General features: G+C 36.4%; 1 protein-coding gene across 2 annotated transcripts in view; it reads left to right on the top strand.

Moving 5' to 3' along the window:
* The window catches only part of GABRG3 (gamma-aminobutyric acid type A receptor subunit gamma3), a 428,102-nt gene that overhangs the window by 382,174 nt on the left and 28,888 nt on the right, over nt 1–17,040 (top strand). For both annotated transcript variants that reach the window (XM_034431373.3, XM_034431374.2), the window contains one exon: nt 4,184–4,321. In XM_034431373.3, the coding sequence (XP_034287264.1) occupies nt 4,184–4,321 (138 nt within the window). The remainder of the gene's footprint in view (nt 1–4,183; nt 4,322–17,040) is intronic.

The following is a 17,040-nucleotide window of genomic DNA, read 5'->3' as shown; positions in this document are numbered from 1 at the left end:
GCAGTGTGAAATGTCTCAGACATTACAAGCTCCTTTCAATCTGTTGCCATGAAGAATAATTTTCTGAACAGCTTTCATCGTTGAATTAGTCCTGATAGACAGAACAAATATAAAGAGTAACATGCCAGTAGAATAATAGAAGGATTTTGTGCTACTAGCGTTTTGACTGACCACCCACTTAATTTGGCTGAAGAATAGTTGAGATTCCTATCATTTGCCAGCAGGAAATAAGAAATGATTGTGAATGAAAATATACAATCTACAGGCAAGGTACAGGCCCAGCAAGTTTTTACTTGTTGGCAGGAACTCATCAACACAGCCTTTGATTATGATTGAGGAAGAAATGTTGGGTAGCTGTAAGCTGTTTACACAGTATGTATACATAACCCTTTCATACTTTAAAGCATGTGAACAATATTTAACAGAATATTTTATTTTTTATTTGGTGAAGCAGCCTTATTCCCATTAAACCTGGCAATCCTACAGGTGTGATCATTGTTTCTAGTCTGGGGTGGTGCTGGATTGTGGGCACAACAAAGCTAATTATGCCAACAGCTCAAACAATGCCCAATTAGTGTTTTTTTGGCTATGGAAGCATGCTGGCTTTCATAATGCATGATAATAGTTAGCTGTAATGAAGCAAGATAGCATGCCAAGGCTTCAGAGCTACATCCGCTCTCATTTTTTGATTGTATCAGTGTGATAGAATCCAACATGTGTGACAAAATAGCTATTTGCTCTGCCGTATAATCCTAGGGGATATGTAGCTAGGCCATTTTTGGCCAAATAAAATAACTGTGTACATAGGTGGCTCAGTACAGAAACAGTGATTGTTTCTACATCTTTATTCTTCAATTGTTCCACTCCACTTAAAAGATGAACTGTGGCTGTGGGAAAAAAGTATGCATGAAAGCCCAGGAATATTGAAGAAAACTATAATTAATCATTTTGTTCCAGGAACAGTGAATATGTTTAATTTTTATGTTTATTTACCCAGTTCACACTTCACAAGCCTACATGAACACCAACATGATACTTTTTAGAATTTTGTGACAATCTCTGAGTCAGAAATGTGCAGAAAAATATGCACCTTAAGACAAACAATGCATAATATTATGTTGGACAAAATTTGCAAAAAGTTCATGTTCTAAAAGTGCATATAACACAAAGTAGAAAAGTTATTCTACATAATTATATACAAAATGATATGCAAATCTCCCCTTTACCTCAATTTATAAAGTAATGCAGAACAATTGGGAAAGTGAAATACTGAACAGGATGAAAATTGTTATTCTGCAGTGGTAACAAGTTGTACTGGAGGAACTCTAAAGATCCTGACAATTACATCAATCTAAATTAAGAATTCAGATGATACTGTAGTTTTAGAGCTTCTGATCCAAAAGCACACATGAGCACAGGCTCATGACTTGTTATATATCTTATGGAAGTGATGGTCTTGTGATTTGGTGCATGTGGCCTATGCTGTTTAAAAGATGGTAATTTTCCATTTTGCATCGTCATAGTCATATAGCAATAGCACTTAGACTTATACACCACTTCACAGTGCTTTACAGCTCTCTCTAAGCAGTTTACAGAGTCAGCATATTGCCCCCAACAAACTGGGTCCTCATTTTACCAACCATGGAAGGCTGAGTCAAACCTTGAGCCAGTCAGAATCAAACTTCTGGCAGTAGACAGAGTTAGCCAGCAATACTGCATTTTATCCACTGCGCCACATGGCTCATATGATAGAGCGATTCCAGTATATAAACCTCATATAGATATTTTGGCTCATAAAATTTGTACTTCCATTTGAAAACAGAGCGAATTTGAATCCTAAAGTACTCATTCTTCAGGGAGATATAAATGCTATAACACATATCTTAAAGCTGACTTCTTAGCCCTAAATATATTAATATAATCTGTCTGTCAATACAGTAAATTGTCTTCTTGGCCTTTTTACCAGTCAACATCATGAACTATAAGTAGTTTTGATTCATAATTGAAAAACCTCTGCAGTATAACTGTGACTCTTTAATATTGATTGAAAATAAATGAATGCCATACTCCAAAGACACTTATAAATAATTTTAAGAGATAACAGATTAATGTCTTGTGGGCATCTCTCATGCTATAGAGCAACTTGAGAAAATTGATTAATTAAATATAGCAAGTTCATAAAATGATATGTGAATTATTACGTATATACTATAAGAAGATGAGGATACTTAAAGCAAAGAATATAAGAGATAATGCATAAATTATTTCAGAAAGATACACTTGTGTTGTGAGAAAAATTGGAATAAAAAATTATTATGTGACTAACTCCTAGAAATTCCAGAAATGTTTCTACAGCCTATGTATGTTATTGTAACAATTTACAATTATTATTTAGATGTAATCGCCTGCTAAAACTAAGGAAGTGAAGACTTACATTAACATTCATAGAAAAGTTTGTAATATGTGATTGGGCTTCACAACAATCCTACAGAAATCTGTCTTAATGAGAAAAGAGTTATTGTAGCCCATTACTCTTAGTCAGGATTTATTCCCAACTTTGTAATTCAAGATATTTTTAGATGGGAGCCAATGTCTGTACCTGTGGGAATCATGTATTGCTTAATGCAAATTATCTATTTATGAAGATATACATATCTGCAAGATATATTGAGCTGAGGGCCATTAAAGCAATAGGCAAAGTGATCCATATGTTCTTAAACAGCTCTGACTTCAGAAAACCTCTAGCAACTGATGCTGTAAGTACTGCACAATTAAAGTGACAATGGAGTCATGCATGCTATTTTTGCTTTCATTTTGTTTTATATTCTTACCTAACAAAGAGAAGCTATTTATTTATATGTTTTCTATTTATTGCCTTGCTTCCTTGATTGGAAATTATCAACTTCAATGTTGAATAGAATAGAACTGACCCAAACAGACTCTGTTGCAAACTAGGGGTCCTTGGACTCCTGCTCCAGGTGGCAGTCGTGGCTAGCAATGCCTTTGTGCAACTTTGAGCTGTGCACCTATTGCACCCATTCATGGATCACAAGGCTACTCATCATTCATCTCCTGGTCACCTTTTGGATGGATTACTGTAATGTGTTGTACAGGAGCTGCATGTGAAAAACATCTGGAAACTAAAGCTGGTGCAAAAAGTAGTGCAGGAGTCATGTACATACCAAATTAGTACGTTAAACCTCTGCTCTGTGAACTTGATTTGTTGTCAGTTTGTTTCCAGGCTCAATTTAAAGTGCTTATGACTTATAAAGATCTACAAGACATGGAGCTGGATTATTTGAACGATCATCTCTCTCCAATTATTTATTTATTTATTGGTTCGATTTATATGCCGCCCTTTTCCGGAGTCTCAGGGTGGCTTATAATACGTTAAGCAATAGCCTTTATACTTTTGTATATACCTGCTTAGTAGGGCTTTCGGGGCCCCTAAGTGGTGTTCTTTTTTATACAAAGTCAGTTTATTGCCCCCACAAATCAGGTCATTTTACCTACCTCGAAAGGATGGAAGGCTGAGTCAACCTTGAGCCTGGTGAGATTTGAACTTACAGTAATTGCAGGCAGCTGGTGTTACTTAACAGTGCTTTAGTCTGCTGCGCCACCAAGGCTCTTGTAATAATTATATATAATTATAATTATATTTATCCATTCCATTAGATTTTAGATTTAATTATATTTATCCATTCCATTAGATTTTAGATTTAATTATATTTATCCATTCCATTAGACCTGGCGAATAGGATATGTTATGGGTCTCATCCACCAAGAGTTTCATCTGACAGGAACCAGGACCTGCCATGGCACCCATCTTCTGGAACATCCTCTTCCCTGTGGTTATATTGGTCCCAATCCTGATAGTCTTTAAAGATGAAGACCTGGCTTGAAGACATGACTGTGCCATCAGGCCTGGGGATCCCATAGAGGCGGGGGAACTGCAAGATGTACTGTACTGTTTATGAATTGTTAGTTGGCACTCTCCTGCATTTTTTATGTCTTTGGTTAATCAGTTTCATCATTTATTTATATGAGTATAATTTTTTGCTGTAAGTTGCCTACAATCACATATGTGAGAGGAGGAGGAGGAGGAGGAGGAGGAGTTAAAAATGTACAATGTTCACATTATGAAATATTTACTAGATATTTGATGCTGACTTTTAATTTACAGATGGCTATCCACAAGAAGAAATGGTTTACAGATGGAGAAAAAACTCAGTAGAAGCTGCAGATCAGAAATCTTGGAGACTTTATCAGTTTGACTTCTTGGGACTCAGAAATACTTCTGATATTGTGCAAACATCAGCAGGTAATAAATAAGAATTTCCTGTCCTGGAGCTTGAAAGATTCACTACACCCATTTTTCTGTCTAGAATATCTTGTGATCACAATAAAAAATATATACTGTATATATATACCTATATGAATGATAGGAGGCAAGAAGAGAAAGCCAACCCACCTAATTCTTGTGATACTTTTGAATCAGTTTGAAGATCAATTCATAAAACTTACAGAGTTATAGCTTCTCATGGGACATATTACTGAAAATGGGTTACAAAAAGGTGCTGGATAATTTAAAGCGTGTGTCAGGTATAGATATGCAACTAGATTTTTTTCAGATCTTCCTACAGATGTGTTTTTGAGTAGTGTTCTCATCATTTTATACCAACAAGTTATCTAAATCAGATAACTATTCCCCAAACTAGAAAAGCATTAACCTTAGCTTGTTTTAGTGCACTGTGAAGATTGTATTTGAAATGAAATCTATCATCTATCTATCTATCTATCTATCTATCTATCTATCTATCTATCTATCTATCTATCTATCTATCTATCTATCTATCTATCATCTATTTTCCTTAAATAAAATCTCCTATCTTTCAAGACTCGTGATGAAGAGATGGTGGAATACTTACTGTAACACATGTACTGTATTACCTTACTGATTAACTGAATTTCCAGATCACCCAATGAATTCTTTATTGCAACCATAGAGCAGCATATACCTTTATTTTATGTACAGTAAAATTGTTGTTAGCTGACCAGTATCATTCATTCTTTGAATGTGGCTGAATTTTGTATTATTGTCTAAAACTTATTTCCATTAATTGTATTGACATGGACATGACTGTTTATTATTTTTACCAAATTTTATTCTATGATATTTTGCTTTAGTTTATTCATTATGTCTTAACTTTTATGTTTTTCTAAATACTGATTATTGATTCTAATAAAGAGCTAATAAAGGACTGACTAAAAAAAAGCAAGTTTAGATAATCCTTGCCTCGTACATTGAGTAGGTGATGACCAATTCACTGTAATATAAAAATCATTATATATTACTGTTGCAAATGCATGAGAAGAGATAGTTGTATATCCTAATATTCTTGGTTTTATAAACATAAAATTACCATTAAGAGCAGTGGTGTGTTGCCCCCGGTTTGCACCGGTTCTATAGAACCGGTAGTAAAACCGGCAGGAAGCTCTGCCCACTGACCCCAATGTCATCAGAACACTTCTGCGCATGCACGCGCGGCCCCATTGCAAACCAGTAGTAAAGGTAAGTAGAACCCACCCCTGATTCAGAGGGTATACTTTATCAGGAGAATAAAATACCCAAATTAATCCACTGCTTGAAATGCCAATTCCAGAAAACCTCTCTCCTATAATGCACATCTATCTGGGCAGACCCTTGAAAGATCCCAAGCTGAAACTTCTGCTTCAAGCACCAGGTTCAGAAGAATGCTTGATTTCTTCACAGGTATTTTGCCAGCTCTAGTGTGAACCAGTGAATAGAGAGATCTGTATTCTTTCATTCATAATAATGCATTTAGAATACAGATGTCACCTAAATAAATAACAAGTAGAAGTATTTCTCTAAATTATAATTCATTGTCAATGACTCTTAACTCAGTGTTTTATAAATTAATGGACAATTGATAAACAACTGACCTTGGTAATGAAGTGAATGTTCATTTGCAGGAGCAGTATGTTTTTGATAATCAGATCTGGGTGTAACCAGTTTTAAGTGAAGTGTTCCATCATCCAGTGATATGTAGCTTTGGGGTATTTGGTGCTCTCTAAGCTTTGTAGTCTTCTTGCAGATGTTTCATTACCAAACTAGGGAACATCATCAATGCTAGCATTGATAATGGCTAACACTGATGATGTTAGCTAGTTTGATAATGAAACATCTGCAAAAAGACCACCAAGCACGGAGAACCCCAAGGATAATTCAACTGAGTTATAAATATTCTTTTTTCTCAGTATATAGCTTGCTGGCATTGTAGCAACAACTTGCATTAGATAGATATTGGTCTGACCCATTAAGATTATTAGGTGTTGTTCTTATAGTAGCCCTGACCATCTATTAAATCAAATGAGAGTTACAATTTTAATATATGTTCTGTTACTATTTGAAAACATATCAGCATTAAAGCCACTTACTGCGTTATTTCTGAATGTCGTAATGAATAGCCCAGTTTATTGGGTAATCTGCAGTCTTTGACAGGTGCATTCTCAGGTCAGATTTGGATTTCAATCTTATAAAAATCTGCCACGGCATAGAGAAATCCAAGTTTTAAACAAGTCGATTGGATTTTTTATTTCTGTCCATCTGTCTTTTCACCTGTCTTCCATTCTTTAAGCTTAATTGCTTAATAAATACCCCAATAAATATTAATTGTAGCCATTTTTCACATTTTTGTCATTTATTCTTGATGTCATTTTTCATTCATATGTCATATCATTTTTTAAATGTAGTCAAAGGGAATTGCAGGTAGCAAGATCACTGATAGTTGATTATTGTTGAATAGCCCAGAGTGTATTGTATTAGCTGAACCAGTTAAATAAGACATTTCCCTTTTTATTCAGTCTTTTCTCCAGGGTTTGGTAGGATGTGTTTTTCCTCTCCTCCAAAACATTTTAAAGACTTGGAAAATTGCCAAGGTAATGAATGCTTTTCCCCCCATTGCCCTTATCAACAGACTTTAATTTAAACTTAATGGAATTCGTTTTAGCTCTAGCACAAACTATTGTCCAGCGGGTTGGTAAATGTAGAAGTATGCACGGGGATCTATGGATTATTAACCACTCTAGAAATTAGGATTTGTTTAATTTTGCTCAGGGAAAGGGTTCCACTCTTACTAATGGTTAAATCTGTGAAGAGAATGTTATCCTGATACCAACATATTATTTGTATATCATAAATAAACTCAGGTTGGGGAGGAAAAAGAAAAAAGAAAATGCTACTTTTCTAGACTGCTATGCAGAGATCCTTGTATAACCCATAGCTACAATACCCATGGCCTGACTAGGTGGCTCAGTGGCTAAGACACTGAACTTGTTGATCAGAAAGGTCGGCAGTTTGGCGGTTCGAATCCCTAGTACAGGTCTCCTGCATGAGCAGATGACCTCCAAGGTCCCTTCCAACTCTATTACTGTTACAAACCTTGTAACACAGGTACAGGCTCTAATGTTACATCCATATTTCTCTGCTTTGAGAACTTAAGGATAGATGGACTATATAAACCATTCTGAAAGCCATTAAGACAAGATAATGCTACATATTGACTGCTCCAAACAGATGTACTCTTGTTCCATAAGTCTTTTCTTTTCTGATTGCAACATAGCGTTACAAATCTACTTTATCTCTACATCCATTTGAAATACCCTAAGATGCAGGGATAGTCTTAGGAATTTTTGGAGTCCTAAACAAGAAGGTTATTAAGACCCCATATGGAAGACACATATTTATAAAGCTTTTCCTCTTTTTGAGCACATGATATTAAGAAAGTTAGCTGAGGCACGTCATTGATTGTCTGCTTATGGTACTGTTGTTTCTTTTACTGAGGAGATCTGGGTTTTTCTGAAGGGGAAAATGTTGAGGGCTTACTTACTAAAAAATAGCCTATATCAAATGTGTATCAAGCCCTGGTGGTACAGTAGTTATAATGCAGATTGCAAACTCTGCCCACAGCCTAGAGCTCAATCCTGACGGAGCTCAAGGTTGACTCAGCCTTCTATCATTCCAATGTCAGTAAAATGAGGAGCCAGATCGCTGTTGGCAATATGCTGACTCTATAACTCCCTCCCCCCAGAGAGTTCTGTAAAGCACTATGGGGTGGTATATAAGTCTATGTGTTATTGTTATTGCTATTAATATTGATATTGATATGTATGTGTGTGTGTGTGTATACATTTGTATAAAACTCTCTTTGTAATGAACTTTAACTGGGTGAAATGGTGCATCATAAGGCAACAATTTTTGAATTGAGGTACCTCAAATGGGCAAACGTATAGAATGTGTTCAAATCTGGAGCCCATGATTTATGACAGTATGAAATTTGGGGTAGTTGTAGCTGCTTTAGTGCTACTGGTGCTGTATTGCTGGTTATTGCTGCTTTCACATGACCTTCATTTTCAACATTCCATGACAGTTTCTCAGCCTATCTTGCAATCCTTCACTCCCTCCCTCCCTCACCCAGCAGCAACCATTTTCCTGCCTGCTGGGAAGGGAAGGACAGGACAGGACAGGACAGGATTGGACAAGGAGGAAGAAATTTCTGCACACCTTTTCTGGTGTCATGGATCTTCTTCCGGACCCCTCTCCAGGTGCGAGTTCAGAGGAGGAGGGTGACTTTGAATCTGCAGATGAAAGCATGGAACTGAGTATTGGTCAGGATCGGGGCTCAGAGAATGCTAGCCTGATGAAGCAGCCACAGCTGCTCAGCTTGATCAGATGACCAGCAGGCTGAGGCTGAGGGAGGCAAGCTACAGCTGTGGCAAATTGGCCACGAGGCTCCAGGCTAGGAGCAGCTGCCAGCTGTTAGCAATGAGGAGTTAGAGTCCACATCTCCTCCTGAAGCAAGGACATGTAGAGCAGGGAGGAGATAGGTACAATGCCAGTCATCTAGACTACTCATGAGGAGGCCTCCCCTCTCATAAAGGGTTGCACCACTTAACCCCACCTGAAGACTTGAGTGTTGCTGAGCAACATGCCCAGTTTTGTGCCTTGTGTGCTCATACCATGTATCCTGGCTTGTTCGACACCTGGACTACTTTCCTGGGCTTCATGTGTGCCCATTGGACTCAATTACCCAGTGACCGAGGGGTGCTTTCCTAAGACCTGTTTTGTTTTTATAACATATTAATGAATATGCAACTGTATAAACACATTTATCCATACGCCTATCAGCAATTACTCCTTATAGCAATCCTACATGAAATATTATAGCTGCATAAATTATTTCAGAAAGATACACTTGTGTTGTGAGAAAAATTGGAATAAAAATTATTATGTGACTAACTCCACTCTTGTATAACTGATGGCTGTTGTACTCGGGAAATTTAAAAAAGTTTTACAATCTAAGCACAATCAAAACATTATAAATAATTCAAAAATTTGGCATAAGATCAATATATCATTGCAAGTTCTTTAGCCCTGACTTATCAGTAAAATCTGATATTGTAATATGAAGTGATGAATTCTTCAAAACTGAAATTAAACAGATCAAGGTGTGTGCTTTCCTGCTGATATTGGAACCCATTATACTATAAGAACAAAACACTGATATACAACTTAGTGATATGTGCTGTAAACACATCAATAATGCATTTCAATTGATAAAGTCTAGTACCTTGCTAAAATGAAATAAACATATCACTAAATCTTCTGATTATACAGTTCAGTGATCAAATTACAAATGAAGCCAATGCGTAAGCAAAACACTAACATTTTGTTGTTGGTTTCCAATTCTTAAAATAAGAATAAATTGAAAACTTTTCAATATACATATTTATATATTTTTATTAACCCAGATTCAATTTTATCATTTTGGGAGCAAGGAATGGTAATTTTTCCTTTCTCCTTTCTTTCTTGGTTATAGGCTACAAACGACTATAGTTCGGAGGTAACTGAATTTTTAGCAATTGCATCAATGAACAATTCCTATTGGTAACCAATCCATCTCCATAATGAATGGACCTTGCAATATCATTGAATGATCCTCCCTTCAGCAACTTTAACTGAGAAGGATTAGAGTAGATCAGGGGTGAAATCCAAAATTTTTCCCTACCGGTTCTGTGGGCATGGCTTGGTGGGCATGGCAGAGGAAGGATATTGCAAAATCTCCATTCCCACCCACTCCAGGGGAAGGATACTGCAAAATCTCCATTCCCTCCCCTCCTGGGGGAAGGATATTGCAAAATTTCCATTCCCACGCCACACTGGAGCCAGCGAGAGGTGGTATTTGCCGGTTCTCTGAACTACTCAAAATTTCCGCTACCAGTTCTCCAGAACCTGTTAGAACCTGCTGGATTTCACCCCTGGAGTAGATGTATGAGCACATTTCAAAATAGGCTTGAATCCAAAGGCCAAGGGGAAGGAGCAATCATACTCTTTTCTTTTCTTTTGGTCACTCTCCTCACTAGTATGTCAGATGAGCAATACATTATAGGATAAGACTATTAGATTTCTGAAACTTTGGAACAGAAGAGGATAATTATCAACATTTGATTCCAGATCAACAGAGCTGGAGTTTCATTTTTCTCCTCAAAATCCTATGGATACTCAAATTAGAATGGCATTGTTTTCTGAAATGTGGGATTCTCCTTATACTGTTTTTAAAGTCTAATATTTCTATAAAATGATTTAAACCAGCATCATAATCAAAACATTTGAACTCATTTCTTTCAGTAAATTTTCAACCATTTATAACTGCTTCTAGACCATCATGGCTATTAGATCCCAATTCTCAAATTCCTTGGGAATTTTTAGAGCTTTAAATCCAATATGTGTAACATGACAAACTTTGCCTTTCATCCACACCCCAAATGCCAGCAGGAACAATATTACAAAGAGTGAAGTTCTCTGAGCTTGTTGTTTGTTTGTAGACATTTCACTGTTTGACTAAGAATTTCCATCAGTGGTAGTGAGCGTGGAGTTTTCTCCCTGTTTATATACAGTAGCTTTCCCTGCCAGCGTTGGGGACTAATTCTCTCCTTGGTACTCCCTTCATTATTGGGGTTTGTTGTTGTTTTTTTTTAGTTGAGTGTTTGTCTGGATTTAATCCCTATTTATCTGAATGTTGGCTCCTGAAGAGAATTTGTTATTGTTATTATTGTTGTTTTGTTTTTGTTTTTTTCTTAGCTTGTGTAAATGTGGTTTAGCTCTGTATGTCTTATTGATTGCTGGTTTATCTGAATGCCAAATTTCCAGGAATTCCCTAGCATTTTATGGATTTAGCTTGGTTTAAGATGCTCACAGTTCCCAGTTGAAACAATGGTTGAATTTGTCCATATATCACGAGGTTAAAGAATTGAGGGATCCTTCAACCCTGAGCTACAAATATTCTCCTTTATTGGTTAAATAATTTTCACTGTGTCTTCTGACTTCTAGTTGGTAGTCTTCTGCCTATCTGTCCTACATAATGGCTAGGTATGCCTTACAGTTCTTACACTGTATGCTGTAGATAACTCCATCTACAGGAACTGTAGGAACATTGACCTACATATATTCTCTTCCATAAAAGTGTCAGTAATGGATTCAGTGTAGAGTTTCTTTATTCATTTAGAAAGCTAACTTCAGTGATATAAAGTTTATTAAATTGTAAATTTTAGTGTAAATTCCATTTAAAATAATAAAAGAAATAATTCATAGCTAGCATTAATTACGTCAGAGCTTTTCTTATTTGTTTATTTATCATATATTTTTATAAATTAACCATAGATAAACCATTAAATGAATGATATCCAAGGATGTGCTAGTACTAAAGTACCATAATGGTACTTTAAACAAATAAAGAAAATTATCTTTATTACCAGTACTGTACTGACATATAAATGAATTCCTAAATATTTTTTCATGCATACATAATGAATAGTTCATTTCAGCTTTGCAAACTAATCTTTAAATAACACACCTAGAAGTTGTGTTGTAAATTGAGGGAACATGCACAAACGTATTTTAGCTAAGTTAGGTAAGGTAGAAATAGTAAAATATTTTGAGTAAAACAAGCATTGAATTTGATATCTTTTATTTACATAGGTTCATAATTTTAGTCTTATGATTAAGAAGGTACAAACATATTTATGATGCAGATTAACGTTAAGGAGTTAATTGAAAATAGAAGTCAACACAGAAAGGGAAAAGAGAGATTTGAATGCTTCATGTTTTAATTCCCAACTAACCTTCTAGGCAAGAATACAATTCCAGAAACACACACTATGCATGTAGAACAGGTCAGGCCTAAATTTACAATATAAAATGAAAAATAAAATAAATAGAATAATATCATAAAATAGTAAAATAGAAGGAGGGGAGAAATCAGAGGTGGGCTGCCACCGGTTCGGACCATGCACACATGCGCTCACATTTTCGGTGCTGGGCGAACCGGTTGTTACAACTGGCAGCAGCCCACCACTGGGAGAAATCCTGATTCATATATATCTCCTTGTTGCTCTTTATAGGTATTTCCTTCTGATTTCCTCACTGTTCCTCTGGGTTGATGCACTTTCTATTACTTGGAAGGAGCAATCTAAAAAAATAGTCTCTCTTCCTAGGATGGAAAACAAACAGATAAGAGCAACTGGATTTGGCATTACCAAGGATGTGTGATAGGGAAATCTGGATGTTTGGCAGTGTTACAGATATTATCACAGGATGGAAGCTGTCCTCAGTAAAGCCACCTTTTGATTAATGGCAAAGTTGTTAATGCCAGTGGTATTCAAGTGGTACTCTAGTTGTTTTGGAATTGCACCCAAGGTGCTTATAACTATTGGTACTACCAGGGGTGGGTTCTACTTACCTTTATTACCAGTTCGCAGTGGGGGCGCATGCACACGCTCGCTTCGCTTGCGCATGTGCGCACTCTTCTGCGTATGTGCAGAAGCATTTTGGTGACGTCGGGGTCGGTGGGCAGAGCCTCTGCTGGTTTTACTACCGGTTCTATAGAACCGGTGTGAACCGGGGGCAACCTACCACTGGGTACTACCCTTCCTTGCCTTTGCCATAGTCATTCTATTTCTATTTGTAAATCTTTATATTTTGCTATCTTCTCCAGTTCTTTCTCTTCTATTCTGCTGTCTCCAGGCACTGCCATGTCCACTGTCCTGACTTTTTTGTCTTTCTTATCGATAATTGTTAAGTCTGGGGTATTATGTGACAGCTGCCTGTCTGTTTGAATTCTAAAGTCCCAGAGTAATTTAACTTCATTTTCTATAACTTTCGTATTTTATGGTCCCACCAATTCTTGCTTGCAAGCAAATGATTTCTTGCAGATTTTCCAATGCACCATTGTTACTACTTTGTCATGCCATTGCTTGCAATCAGTCTGTGTGATCTTCTTGCAGCAGCTTACTAGGTGGTCCACTGTTTCTTCAGCTATATCAGTGTTGTTGTTGTTGTTGTTAACAAATAGAGATTGCCAAATCCCTAAGGACTCCTGGTATTTTACAGATGATTCATAGCAAACAAAATACAAATAAAAGGATGCAACTAAATGCCCACAAACTAATGAATAATATCAAATAAAGTTAATTTATCCAAACCACAATGAGGTTCACAGCCAAATACCCTCCTGAAGAGCACTATTCTGAGCAAACTCTAGAAGGCAACTAGGATGCACATTATGAGAAATAATTCCAAAGAATCAGAGCAACCACTGAAAAGCAGCACCTCTCCAATGTGGGATGCTGCTAATAGGATTTTTTTTCCTGAATAGATTGAACTTGCTGGGCTGATTCCAAGAGAGAAGGTGATCCTACAGTTAAGTAGGTGCCAAGTCACATAGGACTTTATAGGTTAGAATCAGCACTTTGAACTGGAACCATGAGACCTTCCCACTTCAGGAGTCACCACTGGCTCACCAAATGAATCTGGGGAAAAATTATTCTGTGGACAGCCTCCACCTCTGTTCTAGTAGAAGCCTTGAAAAGGTTTCTCAAGGAGAACCTCAAGCTGCAAACTTCTTATTTCAGATTGTGCTACCCCATCAAGAGACAAAAGTATCTACTAACATATTTACCATGGGCGTTTATGCCTTCTAGTTTGCAATATGATTAACAAAATTGCCATGGTTCCAGCTAGCTTTACTGCAATTTTAGACAAATTTACCTAGAAAAAGCATTCAGTTTGGTGAGATCTTACTTTTGAATACAGTATCAATAAGTTGTATTCATTGCTCAAACAAGCGGCTTCATGAAAACAATACAATAGAAGAAAAAGATGCTATACTAGCATGCACATAAGCAAATATATCTATTAGGTAATTCTTTAAAATGAACTTCTGTGCTGGCTTTTCACTGCAAATTCTAAGTTGTATGTTGAAGATATTTCTTTTATGAATATTAATAGGTCTTATCTGTTTATAGAATGTTACTGACATTTTTCAAAGCCCCACTAGCTCCCACTGAGTCTTAATGGCGCATTAAGACAATGCTTGTCATATGAATGAACATAATTGGAAAAATTCTCTGGAGACTATGCTTTATCTCAGGACACAATTTGAAGAAAACCGGGTACACTACACATTAGTGAGGTTAACATCTTCAAAAATATCCATCTGATCAGTCCAGATTAGTACTAGTTTATTGTTAATTTTAAATCCAACTAAACAGTCTAGCATGACTATGAACACAGGAAATTTGTACAGTTAGTCCTTGATATATTACCATAATTGGGACCAGAATTTCATTGCTAAGCAAAGCAATGACTAAATGAGTCCCACCCTATTTTACAACCTTTTTTGTCAAGCAAGTCACTACAGTTTTTAAGTGAATCACATGGTTGTTAACTGAATCCAGTTTCTCCTATTGACCTTGCTTATTGGAAGCCAACTGGAAAGGTTTCAAATTGTGATCACATGATTTCAGGCTGCTGTAACCATCAAAAATATATACCAGTTGCCAAACACTCAACTTTTGATCACATGACCATGGGGAGGCTGCGATGGTCATAAATGCAAAGACCAGTTGTCACTTTTTTCAGTAGCATAACTTTCAATAATCATTAAAAGAATAATTGTATGTCAAGGACTACCTGTACTATAGGTGAAATTCAATACATATGGAGGAATATCTTCTCCAATGAAGGGTAGCATCATGTTCACATCAAATACCATACAGTAGATCTGGAAAGAAGGATCCTGATTTGCACACTGTTGTGTGTGAAGTGGAGAATTAAGCTGGAATGGGCTAACAGATTTTAGCTGTTAGCTAAATCCCTGAGGGATTTACAATATTCCCCACTTCCAATTTACACATATTAAAGCATGGCATTCTATTAAAAAAAAAACATCAACTGCAGTCAAATTTGGAAAGTTGTGGCTTTGCAATAGAAAACAACATACTTCTACCTTACTGGAAACACATAAGATCAATTACTGAGGGCCAGCTGGATGTCTGGCTCTAAAATCTTGCAGTCTTGCCTTGTTAGGGTTAATATTTTTTTCTATTCCCATACATATCTTATTTCAGGCTTCAACATACTGGATAGAATGGCAAAAACTTTTGCTAAGAAATTAATGTGATGTTTAAAAAATATTTCTCTTCATTAAAACCCTTGCTCATAGTTGCCTTGCTCAGTCATCCAGGTCCTTTGGGACCTTACTCATAGTTTTCTTCTCTTTGGGGAAACTAAATTGAAAATAAGACATTGTTCCTCTCTTAAATGTGCTTTCTTGAGTTTTCTTGTGGCTTTGCTAATGCTTGAGGCATTACCCTTTATACTGGGGATAGCATCTGAACTCTAGCATCTGAACTAATGTTTTTTTTCTTTTTGTTAAATGCATATGAATCCCCCTCCCCATATCATCCAGATATGCTGGGATTACAGTCCCATGTTGTCTGGGAATTCTGGTTCTTGCAGTCTCATCAGTCTGGAGGACATCAGATGGGGAGAAGGTGTTTCATATAACAGAACCAAATTAAATATATCTCTTTCTTTTGTTTCATTTATTAATGTGGGTTTTACAAAATAAATTTGGGCAGGGATTATATTCAGTTATAATTTTTAAGAACATTCAAGTGCTATAAGAATTCCTGGTCCTTTTCTCCCACCCCCAGTGAATTAACTAATTATAATAGCAGGCATAGAACAGCAGCAATTATTGATTAATTGTTACTGAAAATCAACAAATACAGATGAATGGCAATTCCAGGTTAGGATATATGGTAGCATCCAGGATCTGATTCTTTTTTTATGATAACTAAAACAATACAAATTGTCTCTGCAAGTCTGAGATGCCCTCAACAAGATGATTCTCGGTTCCTGCTTCTCCATTCACTCTCCTACCATTTTTCTTTTCCAGTGATCCATTCCTTTCTCTTCTTTTAAATATACAGTTGTGAAATGGACCCGCTGAACACCCTGAAATGCCTCCTGTCCCAGTTCAACTCTATTCATCACTTGAGCACTCTTTGAATTCAGTGACAGACTCTTCTGCATAGATAAGCATAGGAGTGTGCTATTAAAATGTAAATTAGCCTCAGTATCCCTGTTAATTTTAACGTTGTCAGTTTGTAGCTATACTAAGTGTAGCGCTTGTGGGCTACGTTTACAGATCTCTGAATCTCTCCTTCATTTGCATTCTTATTAAAAATGTAGCTATCTTCAATATAATGTACTACTGTTCTTGTTATGTTCTAAGTAAGAAGAATGTGTAATAAAAATGTAAATATGGAAGCATTTTAATCTATTACAAACATGCCTATGCTCCCCAAAAGTCATTCTTCAGTGCAGAAATTTGCTAAATCATTTGATTACAACAGCTTCTACAAATATACATACATACCTGAGTTTGTAAATGAGAGGTACAACTATAGCATTCATCGACCTCAGGTTCTGTAGGATCATCTAGTGATATCATTTATGGATTCATTATAATAGATGATCCCAGGAATTCAAGAATCAGATTAATATTAATAAGGATGCGCTGGTGAAAGCTTCCATTTAATTTACTTTTCTGACATGCAGAAGGCAGTGCTGTCAAATTAAGGTGGTCCATTGTTGAGTTTTATCAGCTAGAGAGT

This window comes from Pantherophis guttatus, chromosome 5 (assembly GCF_059756535.1).
Source record: "Pantherophis guttatus breed Tessera chromosome 5, ASM5975653v1, whole genome shotgun sequence".
NCBI lineage: Eukaryota > Metazoa > Chordata > Lepidosauria > Squamata > Colubridae > Pantherophis > Pantherophis guttatus.
This window is presented reverse-complemented; position numbering and strand designations above follow the sequence as displayed.